We start from the raw sequence: 18,484 nt of genomic DNA, 5'->3' as shown, positions 1-18,484 counted from the left end.
GCAATACTAGAGTAAAAAAGTCAGACAGCGAAGTGTAATCTTAACTTGGGAAGAAAATAGCATAATGTTGTGATGCAGAATAGCCTCTGCCACAAAGTTGCCAGCGGAAGTCAAACATTTTTAACTGACTATGAAATGTATGCAGCTAGCTACTCCCTGTATATTGATTAATAAATAAATTAACATTTGGGCTGAAGTTTAAAGTAGTGGGATGCAGTGTTGCTTTGCTTTGTACTTTTGAAACACCGAAGTCTGAATGGATATTAGCCTCGTACCCTGTTTTAGTTCTGATGTGCATGGGCCTTTCCCCATGTTTTGATTCCTCTGCATCAGAGAAGGTTATATTAAATTTGTAGTTTGTAGTTTCAGATTGTACTTAAGGTTGCCAGGCGACCACCCAGAAGCTTTAGGCATGGGGCGAAGGGTACTACCATAGAGTTTGGGGGATATTCCAGAGAACCAGATGATGTCATTTCCACCTGCACAGTCCTCCCACTGACCTGGATGCAAGGGTATATGGGAGGGCTGGACCAGAGAAATAGCAAAGCTATCGTTGTACCACAACATATTGTGAACATAAAGTTCTTAGATTTAAAAAAAAGAAAATAATATATTTTGCAGTTGCTGCTGTAAAAAGAAAAAAGGCAGCAATCAAATGAAACCCTGCTTTTTAAAAAGGAGAGTGTTTTAGCCCTGACCTGAATAACCCAGGCTAACCTGATCCTCTCAGATCTTGGAAGCTAAGCAGGGTCAGCCCTGGCTAGTATTTGGAAGCGCGACCTCATACCAGGGCCATGACACAGAGGCAATGGCAAACCACCTCTGAAACATCTCTTGCCTTTAAAAAACCAAGTCTAGCTCACCACCTAGTGGTGCATAATGCTAAACTAGAGCTTCCGGCTGCCAGACAATCTTAGGATCTCCTAGCTATACTGCACACACTGCCATATGATAATTAAAGTCTGCTCAGCACATTTTGTTGGATTATCATATCAAGCATCATTTTACATTTCTTGGGGAATGTACTAATAGAAGTATACTGTAAGAAAAGCATATACAGCTTTTTATGTTTAATAATATGGAAGTTTAATGTTTATAATAAATAAATGATTCCATATTAAAGTATTTCTTTTCAATTTCAGAGTGGGGAAAGTATAATGGTTGAAGTTGCAGCAGGTCCTTTTAAAAACAGTGAAAAGGTAGGCATTATACTCCTAAAAATTAAGTAATTTTTATACATACTATTAAGCATTTCAGTAACTGAATTTTCATAGCTGCACGTAGTGTATATTAACACATCATTCAGCTAAAAGTTTTGCACTTTTAAGGTCTCTGTTGCTTCAGTAAGAGTGCATTTAAGCACATTCTTTAATATTTTCCATTAAAAATAGGATGTCCAAGTGCTTGACTTTGGCTGGATCATGCCCTAGGTATAACTTGCAGTAAATAGGTATAACTTGCTCTCAAAATGTAGCCATATTTTCTCCTTTTAAAAAGTATTAAATGCTTGTTGACTTGGGTTTGATCCTAGAATTATGGAAACTTGGTGGAAGCCTCTGCTGAGCGGTCAGCTCCTCATGAGAAAGTAAGGATTGTATTTCAGATATGTTCACTGGATTTTAAATCATATCCTCTGAAAAATAGTAGCCTTTGGGGGAAAATCTGATATTCTCTGCCTCCAAATTTATTTCTTCAGGGCTTAAATCTCAGTATTGGCCAACAGTTATTGTTTTAAAGCAGACTAAAATTCAGATCTTCCTTTCTCAGCATGTAGTGTGTTTCATGAATGTTTTCTGTGCATAGTGTCTGTATATCAAACACATGCAGTTTTCTCTTGGCTTATCCACTTGGATAATATATTGCACACTCAGCATCTTGGTTCCTGATTTCTTAATTCAGGGCCCTCGTAATCTGAAGTTCTGCATAAAGTAAATAGTTTTGATAAAAAATATTTAAATCTTTCTTTCTCAAATGTCCTTTGGGTTGGACTTACGTGGGGCTTTGCAACATTGTTTTACAGTTGCCAGTGGTCATGAGGGTGCCCAGGTTCCAATTCTGTACACCGAAGATATGTGGCATGCAGTTTTCGTTACTTGGGTTTGGTGACATTATTTTACCAGGTAGTTCTTTCTTTTAAAAAAACAACCAGCAAGATTTGCAGTGCCATCCTAAGCAGAGTTACATCCTTCATTCTCTGCATTTTGGGTGGTTGTCACTGGAAACAAAGGGCAAGTCTTCCAGTAGAGGAGTGAACGGGAAAAATGAGAGGATTTGTAGGTGCAAATCAAACTTTGTTTTTACATAAATAACAAGATATACTTCAAATAGGCTAGTATTAGAGGAGGTCACTGTGAAGTTTATTACTTCATTATCATTTAACTTGAAGATTTTTTTTTGTTGTTCTTTGTACATTGTACTAATTGGCTATCTAAAAGTTTTTAAAATGTTGTGATTGTTAACTTGCAATTTAACTCTGCAAAATTTGTGTTACTTTGCTAAAAATAAGAGTCAATAAAATATTAAAATACAGTAATTAAGATTCCCAAAGCTTATAATATTGTGCAGCCATGGGTCATTAATGGATACAAATTGGGAGCCTTGAATGTTACTAGTCTTGCTTATATTTGTATGAGGGGCCAAAGGAGGTGTCACGACTCAGAGGGGTCTTACCAAGTGCTGCCACCACTCTGGGTTAAGGGTTCCCCTTGAGAAGGCCCAGAGTACCCTCCCAAGCCCTTCCAGCCTCCTGTAGCTTAGGCCAAATAATAGGGGTGAGGAGGACCAGGCAGAGTGAACAACAACAACAAAAAGGTTTATTTCAGTGCAATATAAATGAACAAGGAGCAATAAAATAGTAAAAAGGTGAAGGGAAAATAAATGCCCTAACACGTCTGAATTTACTGTCCCTACTGTCTCAGTCTTACCTAGCCTACTCACCCTTCCTCTAAGGGTGAGGGTCTCTTCCTGGCAGCAACTCTTCATCAGCTCTGCCTCCTAGGAAAAGAACACACCCTGCCTGGGCTTGGCCTTTATATATTCTCTTCCCAGGTCCCACCCCTCTCAGTAGGGATTGTAAGTTCAGACATGTTAGGGCATTTGTTTATTTTCCCTTCACCCTTTTACTGTTTTATTGCACTGAAATAAACCTTTTTGTTGTTGTTATCTGCCTGGTCCTCACGCTTATTATTTGGCCTAAGCTACAGGAGGCCTGAAGGGCTTGGGAGGGTACTCTGGACCTTCTCAAGGGGGGAACCCTTAACCCAGAATGGTGGCAGCACTTGGTAAGACCCCCCTGAGTCGTGACAGGAGGTCACAGCAACACAGCCAGAGGAGATTTTCACTGAATGGTTGTGTGCAGGGCTTTTTTTGTAGAAAAAGCCCAGCAGGAACTCATTTGTCTATTAGGCCATACTCCCTGACATCACCATGGTTTCACACAGGCCTTTTCCATAGAAAAAGCCCAACAGGAACTCATTTGCATATTAGGCCACACCCCCTGACACCAAGCCAGCCGTAACTGACATCAAGCCAGCTGGAACTGCATTCCTGTGCGTTCCTGCTTTAAAAAAAAAAAAAAAGGCCTCGTTGTGTGTGCCCTGAAGACTCATCAGTACAGACAAGAAAATCAGAATTTCTGAAAAATCCCAATACCGTAGAATTTGGATCCAGGATTTTTTGGAAATCCCGTTTTGGGGGGTGGGATCAATAGACCTGAAAAGAAAAAATACTTGTTTTTAAGCCACCCATGGGCAGCAGAGCCCTAAGCAGATTTACAACCTTTTAAAGTCCACTGAAATCAGTGAGCTTAAAAGAGTATAACTTTGCCTAGGATTGCAGGAGTAAGCCTTACTGAATTAAATGGGGCTTATTTCTGAGTAGACCTGCATAGGATTGCTCTTGCAGTCTCTGTAGAAATTCATCTCTTATCATTATTTTCATGTTTTTATTTCCTACCTGTCAAATCTTGTTTGTGCCTTTTTATTTTAGGTGTCCTGGTGGCCTATTGTCACAGGTTTGATGTTCAGACAAGCTCTTCCTCTGTGTACTATATTTCCTGCTGTATAGGTAAACAGCACTAATACTGCCCTCTTTTTTTACAATGCTGGTACATTTATGACAATTCCAATGAGCATAAAGATGTCTGTCATTTAGTGTATTCTTATTGTTTGTCCTTCACACAGGCTATGCTGTTGGCATGTTGCTCACGTTTGTGGTTCTGTCACTGATGAAGATGCCGCAACCAGCCCTTCTTTGGTTGGTGCCGTGCATCCTTATCACCAGTGCGCTAGTGGCTTGGAAGCGCAAAGAGATGAAAAAGTTCTGGGAAGGCAACAGTTATCAGGTAAGCCAAGTATAGTCAATCTGCACACAAGTAGCTGTTTTCAGTGAACTGAATAGCTGATGGGTTCGCTCTTGCGCTTGGTGTTAACACAAGAATATGGGCTCTTGAAAAATAAGTAATGCAAAATCAGTGATCCAACCTTTAGTCAAAGGAGGGTATGAGATCTTTTGATCTTGTGCCCGTTGGAAAACCAGGCACCCTTCAGTACTAATGTGAGGGGTTTTTTAAAATAAGCATTTTGTAAACTGAAATTTTATTACGGTAATTTTCAATATAGCAATAAAAATACAATAACCAAAACAGTATTGTCTTAGTACATCATTCTCCTTTTAACAGTAATAAAAGAACCACAATAGCTGCTTTATTCTAAAACAGCTTTTTAAATCAGTTCCTTCCCTGTAAAGTAATGAAATAAATTTGAGATTATTTTATACTACATATACTATGATAGTGTTTTAATAATAAATGATTTAACACATACAATTTTGGGAAAGAATCTTAAAAAGTGTGATTTCTGAAAATAATAAAGAATCTGCCTTAGGGGTCTAAAAGCCATATGAATGGCAATTACAGCCATTTTTGGCCTTTTCTATATGTTGTTTTTACTCGTTTTAGAAATAATATATAAAAATTGGTTTCTTAACACCATTTAGTTCCTATGAGATTATAAAAGTTCTGTAAATCTTGTAGTTTTTCCTTCATATATCCTATGGCTTTATGTACAGTTTCAATACTTATAAATAAGTCAATTATAACATATGAACAGCTATATTTATGATGTTATTATGCAATTAAAATTAAATCAAAGTTCAAATAGTGTCTGGTATGTCATCTTTTATGTTACAATGGTGTTAACATCGCAAAAATGATCAGGTAAACTCTTATAACATCTGCTATATATAAAACTTTACTTTTCTTAAAATAACTGATAATAATAATACTTTTCTTAAAGTACGTAATAACTATGTATGAGAAACTCCCTTTGAATGGGGACGATATTAATTATATAAAAATAATAATTAATAAAAAGTTAACAAAAATACTCCCTTAACTGGAGAAATTTCAGAATCCCCCAAATGGGGGGGAAAGGGGAAATGGTTTACTGAACCCCCTATCTGAACCTAGAACCAACAGTGCAGGGCATTGATTTCCAAAAGGTATATTCACTTAATCCTTCTTCCCCTCTATCTTTTCAGGTTTAAATAACCAACAGCCTGCCAGTAGAGTTCAAAAACTAAGATATATACTGTTAACTCACAGTAGGGCTGTCAGTATTGTTTTGTGTATCATAAACTTCAATAGTTTCCTTATAACCAGTTTTTGTATAAAATTCCAAAATATATATAATCTTTACGTTATTACCCAAAAGAGATTAAAATGTGAAAAAAAGTTTTTGTTCTTATATAAGCAGTTGAAAATAGGTAATAAAAGTGGGTTGAAGGAAAATTATAAACAAAATTATAAACAAAAAGTTATTACTACCAAATATTAAGTATTAAAGCTGTATAATACAAACTTCAATGACTGATAAGCCCTTTATGTGTGTTACTATCAATTACTGTCATCTCATATTAAACCAACTGTTATAACTCCTCAGCCTTAGTCATGCATTCATGTTAGAGTTTTTAAATTCTTCTTCTTCTTCTTCTTCTTCTTCTTCTTCTTCTTCTTCTTCTTCTTCTTCTTCTTCTTCTTCTTCTTCTTCTTCTTCTTCTTCTTCTTCTTCTTCTTCTTCTTCTTCTTCTTCTTCTTCTTCTTCTTCTTCTTCTTCTTCTTCTTCTTCTTCTTCTTCTTCTTCTTCTTCTTTCAAAAGCTTTTCCTTCTCTGCAGTAGGTTTAATGTCCAATTAATTAAGCAAAGCATGCCAAAAGATGTAGTTGCTGCTCTGAGTAGCATTTGGTAGTTATATACATGAGTTTCTGATGTTGTAGTCCAATAGAGCCTTGACCAATTTCACACTAGATCTTTAATCCTGGTTTAGCCCTGTCCCCAAGCTGACATTCTACACTAAAATCATGGAATCATAGAGTTGGGTTTACTGATCCTGTGATTCTAGTGTAGAATGTCAGTTTAGGGACAAAATTAAACCAGGATTAGAGGTCTAGTGCAAAATTGGTCCTTGTCTTGAAATTGTATAGATGTCACACAGCTTAATTTTTTTTTTTTTTACAAGGCTTCTGTGAGAGATTCAGTAGGATTTGAATCTTTTTGCCAGAATGTACTAAAGATCCTCTCTTGTGTGCTTCCATGAGGATTTGGGCTCTATTTCTAAGATATAGCAGTAATATCAGAACATCTCTGGTTGGTTTTGACACACACTTGTTAGGGGACCAAGTCTAGAGAACTTACCTAAGCCAAGGCCACCCCATTTTCCAGTTCAAGGGCTTTCTCTAGCCTTGCAAACAACAAGATGCCAAGTCCCCTACAAAATCAGTGTCTTCATCCAGCCCCCTAAATGTTGAATTATAATCCTTCCATCTGTTTTCTAACATTAAAAGTCCATATATTAAGTTGTATTCTGACCTGTGTAGTGGTTGAATTGAATTTTTCCCATCTTAGGAACTTTGATTTCTGTAGCTTGCTCTGCCATCTTAGCTGTTTCCTTCAAACTGTTCACGGTTTTCTTTATCTCCACTTTTATTGGCTGGAGAGCTTCTTCCATTAATTTCTTTAAGGTTTTCTCAAAATAAGAGAGAAGGTCTTGTCTGAAGTCCATAAAGTCTTGCCGACTCAGTAAATCATTGTTCTCTGATCGTTCTCTCTGCGAGTAGTTGTCAACAGGTGCCATTTTATGATCTGCCGGGGAGCCTGTGCTGAACTTTTCATTACTTTTCCTGACAACATTTACACTTTCACTAAGTCTTTCAGAAATGACTTAAATATGTGACCTGTAAGTCTTTCCACTACTGGATGCAAGATTCTTTGGCTGCTGTGATTTAAAAGGCTTTTTAGAAGAGAATGCCGGAGAGCTCAACTATTTTTCGTCCACCATGAACGCACCATGATGCTCCACCCCGCCCCCAAACATTAGCATTTTGTATATTTTTTTCTTTTTATTTCTTTGGAGTCAATGCAGCCAGATGAGCAGAATAGATTTTGTTCCCTATTGTGAAAATGAAAAAGGCCTAGATCTCGCTGAGGTGGTGGCCTTTGCAACTTCAGACTGCTGGTGAGGGATCTGTAACTTGTTATATGTGGAGAAATCAGGATGTCTGGAAGACCCTCTAGTAGACAGAGGTTTTTTGTTTGTTTTTTTAAATGAAAGACTTGGATCGTATTGAGCCCTCCGCTGCCAAATCAGACCTTGGCTTATTGTCTGAAGTGAGAATCAGGCCAAAGGATCTGCAGTGTCTTGGGCTGTATTTATAAACAGAATTTGTTTGAAAAAGTAGTAGAATTTTCCTGGTCTCTATTCTGAGTTAATTTTTTATATGCATGTGTCAGTCAAGTGCAGTAGTTGCATGTAAAAGAAGGGGAGAAACATTAACCTCTCTCTAGCTCCATTTTTCCTCTCTCCTCCATTTTGCCCAGTCTTTCTTTCTGTTTGTTGGCCCTCCAAGGCAACTGGTATGTGAAACAAGATAGTGGTCTAATCCAGCAAGGCACCTCTCAAGTTCTTTCCCTCTCACAATTGCCCACTGCTTGATCTTTCTGCCTGATCATATTTCCCTCCAGCCACCCCTCCTCGTTAACAACCATTCCACCCTTCCCTTTACTCACCACCTCTTCCTCCTTCTGATGCCATGCCAGTTTTAGCCAGTGTAGTATGTACTCTCAATGGAGCAACACACAATGGCAACTGAGATCTCTTGAGGTGTTCTCATGAGATCTGGATGTGAAAGAACTGTTTTTTCTTTAGCATTGTCTGTACACGTAGAGATATAACTTTTACATTTTTGGTATCCCCCTCCCCACTTTTTAAGCATTTTTCTGCAAACCTGTGTTGTAGATGTATGTAGTTCTAATGTACAGTTTTAAAAATCTACATTGGGGAGCCATACCTGGCTCCTTAGTTTATAGATTACTCATCAATACAAAATGAGAATTATTTTAGTGAACATTTTGGATTTTTTAGTCCTATGAGCATATGGCATGTAATGCAGAGAGGGAATGGTTGGTGTGATGTTAGGGCTGCTGACGAGCCACCTCCTTGGCGTAGCGGAAATAAGTAGATGCATCTGATTAGGATTTGGAGAAGTCCAGTTGATTCATACAGATTTTAATGGCAGCTGAAGAACTGCAATTTCTTCCACTGTGCAATTTGTACTTCTTCTCTGGCTTCTGTGATCACTTTCCGGAGTGCAAGGATGTAAGCCAGCGTGTCTCAGAAACCACTGAAGCATGAAATATTTTAGTTCTGCATAAAGTTTTTGTCTTTGTTTGCTTACCAGAGTTGCTCTAAATACTTCAGTCTTAAGTTTTTGCTAACAAAAGACTACTCATACCTCAAGCGACAAGGTTCATTATTTGCAAGTATTATGTTGCCATGGCAGTTGTTTCATATGCAGTTCTCAATGGTTTCTTTTTTGAAGGATTAAAAATTGCTTTGAACTTTGTACCCTTGTGTCCGCTTTACTTAGTTTGGAATGAAAATTAAAACTCACAAGTTGGGAATATGATTGCACTTCAGATATTGTGCAGAGATTAATTAGATCATTTAAATTCATGCCCAGCTCCAAGAACTGTTCTTTTAATTATACTTTATTCCGTTCTTTTGCACTTATAAATTTTTACAAGACTCAGTATTTTCCTGTGTAAACCCAGTACTACTAATACAATGGATCTTTCAGTCAACCGTGTATTCTTAGGAAGGGTCAACAGTTTTGTTTGGGGAACATCATTTACACTCCGCCTTTCTCCCCATTGACCATCCAAAGTAGCTTACTTTGTTCTCCTTTCCTCCATTTTATCCTCACAACCACTATTTGAGGGTAGGTTAGGCAGAGTGTGTGCAACTGACTCAAGGTCCCCCAGTGAGCTTCCATGGCAGCATTGAGTATCCAGACTTGGATTTCCCAGATTAAAGTCTGACACCCAAACCACTACACTACACTAGTCCTTTTGTCTTTTCACTGACACAGGTTATGAGCAAACAAGATGGATGATTCTAGTATGGAATTTATGTTTTTTAGTGATACTGGTATGTTTTTAAAACTGCTGGTAGCTGCTTTGAGGATCATTGGTCATAAGACAAGATATAACTGGAAATGGCACCGAGAATTTGTCAGCCACACAGCATTGTCTGTTACTGCTCTGCTGTATCCATCTTGTGTTGTTTTGTATATCCCTAGCAGCAGCACCGTTAAGGCTAGTTGAGAGTTTCCTTACATGTTCCTAGCACCAGTCATTTCCGACTCTGGGGTGACGTTGCTTTCATACGTTTTCATGGCAGACTTTTTACGGGGTGATTTGCTATTCCTTTCCCCAGTCATCTACACCTCCCCCCCCCCCCAGCAAGCTGGGTCCTCATTTTACCGACCTCGGAAGGATGGAAGGCTGAGTCAATCTCGAGCTGGCTACCTGAAAACCCAGCTTCCGCTGGGGATCGGTCTCCGGTCGTGAGCAGAGTTTAGGACTACAGTATTGCAGCTTTAACACTCTGCGCCATGAGGCTCCTTGGATTGGATGTAAAGGAATGTAAAGGATGTAAAGGAATACCGGTGTTACCAGAGGTTTTACTGACAGCTGTTGCTAGAAAACATTTTGGTACTATTCTTGATGCAAAAATGCAAGCCAAACATTACCCCCCCCCCAATCACATGAACTTCTATGTGTTTGCTAGTCGGTGCTATCATCTAAACAAAAATTATGACCCATCTTAATGTCCAGCTCTCCTGTCTTCATAACTAGCTCACCTTTGTTTGTTTTTGGCCTAAGTTGTCAGCATAACTTTCAGGATGCACCCTGTGCTGCGTCTTGCCAGTAGGAGAGTCCAGTGTCATTAGATAATATGTCAGCGGGGAGCCAGGTTCTGCTTTTCAAACGAAAGCAGAGAAGTATTTATCTCTGGAAGCACTATGCATACTGAACTTGTATAGTATTGTCTCATAGGGCTGTCCTCGCCTTCCAAGTATATCCTCCATCCACAGAGCAGGGAACTCACTTCTGCCAGAAAATGTCTCTCCTCTAGTTACTTTTGTATTATCTTCTTTCTGCACCACTTTAAAATGGCTGTTGTCAGTGGCTTTAGAAGAATGCAGCTCTCCTTAGGATCAGATGCAATATATTTGATTATGCAAATATATTTGGCCAACAGGCAGAGTTTCAAAAAGAGTAACAAATCCATCTGAGCATCTGGGAGGGCTGCAAGCAGAGGGCAAATGGGGGGAAAGCCAGCCTGGGGCCCCTAAAGGTGTGGGGGCCTAGAGGCCAGGGCCTTCTTGGCCTAATTGTTAATCCAGCCCTGAGAGTGATTAGGAGAGGCCATATTTGCCTGCATGTGGCAAGCATGATAGTCAGATACAGGCTTTTATTGTTGGTTTTTTTGTCACCACACAAAAGGATATTAAGTCCTGGCAAGCCAGCCTCCGTTTGTAGCTTTGCCTCTTTAATGCCTCTTTCCACATGGGGGCAGCCTTGTATGGCTTCCCTGTTGTTGCTGCCAATCATGACAGGATTCCCTCAGCTTCCCTGCCCCTGTTCCCTGGCAGAGCCTGACCATGCCACCAAGGCTTTCCCAGAGTTTTTTTGGGGGTGGGGTGGGGTTTAATGTTCTAATTGGCCCTGCAGAATTTCGCAGGATCTATAAGATGGAGATGTTCTGCCAGGCTTTCAAGTAAGGACAGTGACGCTGGCACCTTATTCTACCATCCCTTTGGGCTAACCCCTCCCCACTGTAATGGAACAACAGAATTGAGAAGAATCCATCAGGGTCCCCATAAGAGGTGATATTTTATTCGGGATGGTTTAATGTTTTTAAATCAATGCATTTTTGTTGTTGCACATCGGCCAGAGCCTGGCTTTGGGCAGGATGGGATGATTAATTAAATCTAATAAAATAAATAAATAAAATAATTTGCATATCAGGTTCTCTGAATCCCCAACTTTCATTATTTAAAAATTAAATCTGTATCCTCTTTCATTGCAGAGATATGGTTATAGTTCCACACCAAAAAAGGCTTGAGTCTCACTTTTTATTTTTAAAAAATAAAAGTTGGGGGTTCAAAGAGATTGTTTTAATAGTATTCAGTTACCAGTTAAAAGCTGCACTATAGGGCTGGGGGCAAAGAAAATGGCTACTGGGTGGCCAGAAGCAGGAAAATCCAAACTTTCCTATCCACAGGGGAGCCATCCAGACTTGGCTACAGTCTTTCCCAAAACCTCACAGCAAAGCAGATTTGGGAAGGATCAGAGAAAAGCTGGGGAAGATCTGAGAGGTGCACAAATGCAACATGATCCTATAGAACTGCATATGGAAAAGGCGATGGTTATCACATGGAAGGAAGCTTCCCAGCACCTGTACTGGCTGCAAGTCCTTAACGCAGCTTACATGCAGCTGTTCTTGTGGATGCCCTTCCAGGACTTTCCTCACCCGCATGGCTTAGACAAGGAGAGACGATGTGTACTCACGGTGTTTAATGCAATGTTATACTGCATTTTGGCAGGGGAAACAAGAAATTCAGCCAACTGGCGATGTTGGTTCTAAACGTAGGGCAAAGATGGGGCTGAAAAATAAGGATTCAAGATGCAGCTGTCTTTACCTGTTTTAGGGCCAGGAGCCACAGTTCGTATTCTGAATGATGCTAAATGTATCCCTCTTTTAGACCAGGGAGTACACTGTGAACCACACAGCTGCAGGCTAAGCCTGTTTACGCTCTGCACTGACCCATGAGATTAGTGTGCTTCGGCCCTGAATGCAGAATATGACACAAGTCCACTCAATTTTTGTACTTTTCTTGTTCAATAATGGTATGAATCACTGTAGGCTGGAAAATGCTGGGCTCATTGAACATACATGCTTGGCTTCCAAAGTAAACAAGGGCTGGCAAACGATACCTTAAAGCATCAGAATTTTATTTTAAAAATTCCAAATGTGAGTAACGTCTTAAATCCCTCCTGTCTCACAAGCGTAGTTAACCTAAACAGCTTTTATTTTTTTGTCAGGAAAACCGCAGTCAGTCAGGTCTATACACTGAAGAAGAGCCCGTGGCAGCAGTGTAACCAAAAGACAGTCAGGGGTCGAGGTCCCAGGAAGCTTTTGAAGATCTAAAGGGCCAGACACAGGTGCGTCGTCTAAATCAGGTAGGGGTAGGAGTCCCCAGGGCAGCAACTGAAAGAGAGGAACAGGAGCTTTAGCCAGGAAACAACATCACCTGAGAGATGGAGTGGAGTAAGCCCTGAAGCTAGTGCTTTATTGGGCCTGATGAGCTCAGGTTGTCCCTTGGGATCTGTTGATAGAGAGCTCAGTCTTGAAGTGCCAGGATCACGCTGCCAGAATGGCAAAGGAATAAGAAGCCAGGCTGCTCAGAGCTCAAATTTACCCTGTGCACGCATGCACAGGGGCACCTTACAATTTCATATTACTATCCAACTACTGAATCTTACCACTTGTTTACTGGGGGAGGCATGTCTGGGGTTGTTTGTTTTTCCTACTTGCTTACAGACTTCCTGGTAAATGTATTAATAGACCATACAGCAGGCCCTTTGCATGAAGTCATTCTTGGTTGTTTTTCTTTTCCCATTAGCTTTGAGCAGACATTTGCCCACTGAAAGAAAAATAATGACCCTTATTTACTCTTAGGGCAGTTGGGAGGTGGTTTAAAAAAAAAGTGTTTTTTTTCCAACTCAGCTCTAAACTATTAGCCACTGACTTGGGGACCAGACAGCCTGATGTGCACCTTTTTGTATTTAATGTCAAACTGAAGGCGATTTAAGCATGATGGCACAATATGTGAACTGCATATTCTGTCTATACTTTAGATCAGGGGTCCCAGTGTGGTGCCTGTGGGCGCCCTGGCACCTGCTGACACCTTTTCTGGCACTCACCAAGAGTTTTTAGAAAGTAGGTGGGGCCAAGTGGGTAGGGGGTTTTGCCTGCCAAGGCTTCTGAATGGCTATTGGAGATTTGATTGGCTGGGCACATTTTTTAAAATGTTGCTTTGGCAACAGCTGCTGCTACAACACAAGAATCTTTACTGTGTGACTGAAGTAAAGCTATGACAATCATTTTGCGGCTGGCTCCGCCTCTGGCAGCAACCATTTCAGCAGCCATTTTGTGGCTGAGCCTACTATGCTGTGTCAGGATTCCAAAAGTAGGGGACCCCTATAGAAAAATCGTGAAAGGCATATGATTATCAGCTGTAAGGAAGGACATCAGAATTTTCTTTTTTTTTTTAATCCGCTTATAGCAAAACCTTATGCATATCATGGGTCTACAATTCTGTGTCCAAAAATAAAAGTTGCCAGAAAGCCCTAGGAGAGCCAGTTTGGTGTAGTGGTAAAGTGTGCGGACTCTTATCTGGGAGAACTGGGTGATTCCCCACTCCTCCACTTCCAGCTGCTGGCATGGCCTTGGGTCAGCCATAGCTCTAGCAGAGGTTGTCCTTGAAAGGGCAGCTGCTGTGGGAGCCCTCTCCAGCCCCACCCACCTCACAGGGTGTCTGTTGTGGGGGAGGAAGGTAAAGGAGATTGTGAGCCACTCTGAGACTCTTTGGAGTGGAGGGCAGGATATAAATCCAATATCATCTTCTTCTAATCTGTAGGATACATTCATTTTCATTTCCTGTTACCTACAGTTCTGGCTCTTCATCGCAACGAATACATGGAAATTATCTGCAAGGATTTTAGGGGAAGTTATTATGTGGGAGCAGGCCCCCACTTCATTAGGATCACAGCCTGTTCTATGCAGTATTACATACAGAGTTCCTGTGCTGGTGTAACTCCTAAAATATGGACTGTCCTATGTTAGTGTACTAACCTATGTTAGTGTACTAGTACTCTCACAATACAGATTTCATTTGCAAAAAGGTAACAGATAGTAAATCAGGCACACTCTTCTGTCTAAAGTAACAGGAATTAAAGGTAAAGGTAATCCCCTGTGCAAGCACCAGTCATTTCTGACTCTGGGATGATGTTGCTTTCACAATGTTTTCATGGCAGACTTTTTACGGGGTGGTTTGCCATTGCCTTCCCCAGTCATCTATACTTGATCCCCAGCAAGTTGGGTACTCATTTTACCGACCTCAGAAGGATAGAAGGCTGAGTCAACCTTGAGCCGCCTACCTGAACCCAGCTTCCGCCAGGATCGAACTCAGGTCAGAGCTTGGACTGCAGTACTGCAGTGTACCACTCTGTGCCGTGGGGCTTCTAATTTCTAACAGAAATTAGAAAGTGTAATTATGGTACTATTTACACCCAGGTGAGCAGTAAGAACAAAGTACTTCAAATTTGCAACCAAGAAAGATATTTAAGACTCTGTCCTCAGAGGAGGGTAATTTCTGCCATTTTTTCATTTTGCTTGGATGGAAGTAGTTGATCTCTTGGCCTTGATCCCTGAGGTTTTTTCACTCATTTGAATGAAAAAATGCCAGAAATTAAATTCTTAAAGTTAGGTTTTCTGATCATTTCAGAGCCTTGTAAAGCCAAAGAAATGGCTGTGATCCTGATCCATGAGTGTATTGGAGGGGGTTTTTTTGTCAGATTCCCTCCATGAAGACTTTTTTGCTTAAAAAAACGAACAAAAAAACCCTCATCAGACTTTCATAGAATCACAGAGTTGGAAGGGACCTCCAGGGTCATCTAGCCCAACCCCCTGCACAATGCAGGAATTTCACAAATACTTCTCCCCCACACCCCCAGTGACACCTGCTCCACACCCAGAAGGTGGCCCAAAAAAACCAACCCTCCAGGATCCCTGGCAAAACTGGCCTAGAGAAAAATTGCTGCCTGACCCCAAAGTGGCAAACATCATTCCCTAGGTATGTAAGAAAGGGAAATGCTGTTCACCACTTTGGGGCCAGAGAGCAAGTTTTATCCAGGGATCCTAGAGGGTTTTTTAGAAACTGTGGGACCTACCTGCACTACACTGTTAACTGGTTTTATGCTATTCTTACTGCCAAGTCTTTTCCCCTAAACTTAAAGAATCCTTCAATCAGACATTGTTTGTGGATACGGTTTTAAGTTGTTACTAATAATTCACTGTTATCTGCTGGCATGCAATGCATTGGTACTACTTGATCTTTATATCTATAAGTGTTTTCAGTGTTTTTATTGTTGTGTTGTTTTGTTAAAAATAAGAAAAACCCAATAAACAGAAATTGAAAAAAAAATCCTTCAGATAGTTAGAAAGGGAGCCGATAACTCTCTCTTGAAGATTCTTGGCTTGCTCACTGAAACGTACCTCCCTCTTCCCCTCCCTCCTAGATTACAGGTTTGACAGAAGAGCTGCTGAAAGCAAAACTCATTGGGGAACACAGTCCAAAAGGCTTGAACAGTTGCTAGCTTTTGTGGGTTTTTTCACGTTGCTGGATTACAGCTTGTGACTGTGGATGTTTTCTTTATGTCATCGAAGCTTACTTTGCTATGTGATCTCTGAACTCATCCTTGTAAGTGGCCTGGCAAGAGTAAACAAAAAAGACTTTAAACTGTTGCTTTCCATTCAGGTGATGGACCCTGCGGATTGTGCTACTACTGAAGAAAACTCCACGCTCTCCAGTGAACGATGTGGAGGAGAGTAACTGGGCACCCAAAATAATCCTATGAAGACTTTTGTATGCAAATAACAGAAAACTTGTTTGATTTTTAAATCTGAGTATTTCTTACAATTTATTACAAAAAAAATTGCCTTGTTTTTACACTTGCACATATATTTTTGTGAAAAGGATACCATTATTGACGCTATCAGAATGCTTAAAATATGCTTGTTTTTCAACTGGTGGGATATATTCCATATACCTGTGCCTTGCCTCACTGTCAAAGAGAGTTGCCTATGAAATAGTGTTTTCACATATCATCTCAGTTGCTGCCATGTATCAGGCTTCTTGACTAATATTTAAAATATTTTTTGCTGCAGGCTGGCAAGATCTAGAAGCCACTCACAGAGTTTCTGGCATTAAATGCAATATTATGCTTTGGAATATAGGCAACGATTCAACTGTATGAAACCCTGGATTGCCAGGAATTCAGAAAATGGAGGAGAGATGGGTGGTTTATTTTGCCATAACTTTGTTTCAACCCAGTTCATACACTCTCCTGTCAAGCAGCTTTATTTTTTTCCTACCCAGTTGCATGAAGACCAAGCACTTTTTATCTATCCATTTGCATACAGACTGAGCAGTTTAATAATAAGCACACACCCAGTAGATGATAACAAAGAAAACAGACATTTGTTTTTGTTTTTAAAAACAGAATTCCGGTGGTAGGGGTTCATAAATGTTGCTATGCTGTTTAGCTCCTACTTTACCAGAGGTGCAGTGAGGTCACCTGTTGCTACAAATAAAGGGCTTCCCTTTTCTGGAATTTGGAGAAAGATTTATTTTTTTTTAATCATAGTAACTCCTGTAAATGAACATATCCATGGAAGCTAAAGCCAGGCCTCCTTTTTACATTTTTCTTGCTATTATTTTGCATGTTCTTGATTACATTTTTAAGCATCTGGTAAAGAAAATAAATTATTATTGTGGATTTAAAAAAGATTTAGTAACTGACAAAATGTTTTCAGGGGTTTTTTTTTGGGGGGGGGGGAATGGAAGTACAGAAAAAGCACAAGGAATTGTGTACCAGATCTTTTAGAGCAGTAACATGTTTTAAGCCAAAGATATTGGGAACATCCTGCAAACAGCTAACTGTTAGTAGTGCCTTAGTCCAACAGCAGCAGCACCTTCCATCCCTGCTTTTTAAAATATATATTTCAGTACTAGTAGCAGAGATAGATCAATAATCCAAAGATCAGATTCCATGAGTGATACTAGTCAGACTCTTAAGTGGACCAGATTGCAAGGTGGCCTCAATTCTGCAATGAGAGGGGAAAGGGGGAGGGATGGGGCATAGTTTTCTAACCTCCTTAAGTATAGGGGCAACCCCTATGTTTTGGTAAGCAGTTTCCAGTGAGGGATCTGTCCTCTGGTGCTCACCAACCTGTACATGTGGGAGATGCCTCTGAAGTAACCACGGCTACGAAGCAGCAGTTAAATCTGGTAGCTGACTGAAAAGTGTTGCATGCCTGAGAAACTTGAAGTGACAGCCATCAAGCTGTCACATCCTAGCACCAAACATGAGGCATCTGTTTCAGGTTATTCTTTAGACAACGCAAACTACTTCAAATGCTGGCAGATAGCAAATCTGTCTAGTTTAATCTTACATTTCTAAGCCATGTCAGATTGTATTTTGGAAGGGATCCAGTGGAGGAAATATTTGGCAAAATGCTTATCAACGTATAAAGGCGTCTGTATTGCTTAAGCTTTGATGAATATTCTGGGAGTTGTACTGTAATTGATTTAGAAGATGGTAAAAAACTACAGCAGTTGCTTGGGTTATTAAAGAAATGTTAAAAGTTCGTTTAGCATCATCTACTGAGAAGCATGCTATTAATATAGTTGACTAGGACTGACTTTGGAGACTTATTAGAAATGATAAATGTTAAAAAATGCAGTTGGCTTTTTCTATTTATGAGCCTTAATAGTAATTCGGTAGTATAATGGTACAATAATTCTGGCGTTAATAATAGTGATCAGTACTGACAGCTACCCCTTTCACCTGTGGAACTTTGTAAAGTATGTTTTTTTTAAAGAATTTTAGAATTTAGAACAATATCTGATATTTAATAAACTTTTCAACAATGCTTGGAGTACTGTCCTTATGTATTCCTAGTGTAGCTTAAATGTAAAAGGCCTTATTCATACAAACAGAAAACAAGTTAGCCAGGGAACTAAACAGATGAAAGATTCTTCTATCACTACATGTTCAAAGCTAGCTTAACTAAACAGCTAGACTCCCCCCCCCCTTCCCTGGCATCTTGTTTTCCATGAGCATGGGTCCCCCCTCATGATAGAATATGACCATAAGATTTCCCCTCCCCCACCCCACCCCGTCTGAAGTGGTACAGCCTGGCAGCAGTTCTGCAGCTTATTACCTATTTGTTAATATTAAAAAGATAGTCCCCGGTGTAAGCACCAAGTCATTACCGACCCATGGGGAGACGTCACA

At 40.0% G+C, this 18,484-nt stretch overlaps 1 protein-coding gene across 2 annotated transcripts in view; it reads left to right on the top strand.

The window, feature by feature from the left end:
* Positions 1–18,119, top strand: part of SPPL2A (signal peptide peptidase like 2A) — a 38,747-nt gene extending 20,628 nt beyond the window's left edge. Inside the window, exons 11-16 of one of the 2 annotated variants that reach the window (XM_060259813.1) lie at positions 1,143–1,199; positions 1,532–1,585; positions 2,021–2,120; positions 3,988–4,065; positions 4,182–4,342; positions 15,943–18,119. In XM_060259813.1, the coding sequence (XP_060115796.1) occupies positions 1,143–1,199; positions 1,532–1,585; positions 2,021–2,120; positions 3,988–4,065; positions 4,182–4,342; positions 15,943–16,017 (525 nt within the window). In that variant the 3' untranslated portion in view covers positions 16,018–18,119. The remainder of the gene's footprint in view (positions 1–1,142; positions 1,200–1,531; positions 1,586–2,020; positions 2,121–3,987; positions 4,066–4,181; positions 4,343–15,942) is intronic. The other variant, XM_060259814.1, reaches the window with a different exon arrangement.
* The last annotated feature ends 365 nt before the right edge of the window (positions 18,120–18,484 follow it).

Source organism: Heteronotia binoei, chromosome 19 (assembly GCF_032191835.1).
Source record: "Heteronotia binoei isolate CCM8104 ecotype False Entrance Well chromosome 19, APGP_CSIRO_Hbin_v1, whole genome shotgun sequence".
NCBI classification, from domain to species: Eukaryota; Metazoa; Chordata; class Lepidosauria; order Squamata; family Gekkonidae; genus Heteronotia; species Heteronotia binoei.
The sequence above is the reverse complement of the archived record's forward strand: the minus strand, read 5'-3'. Positions and strand labels throughout refer to the sequence as shown.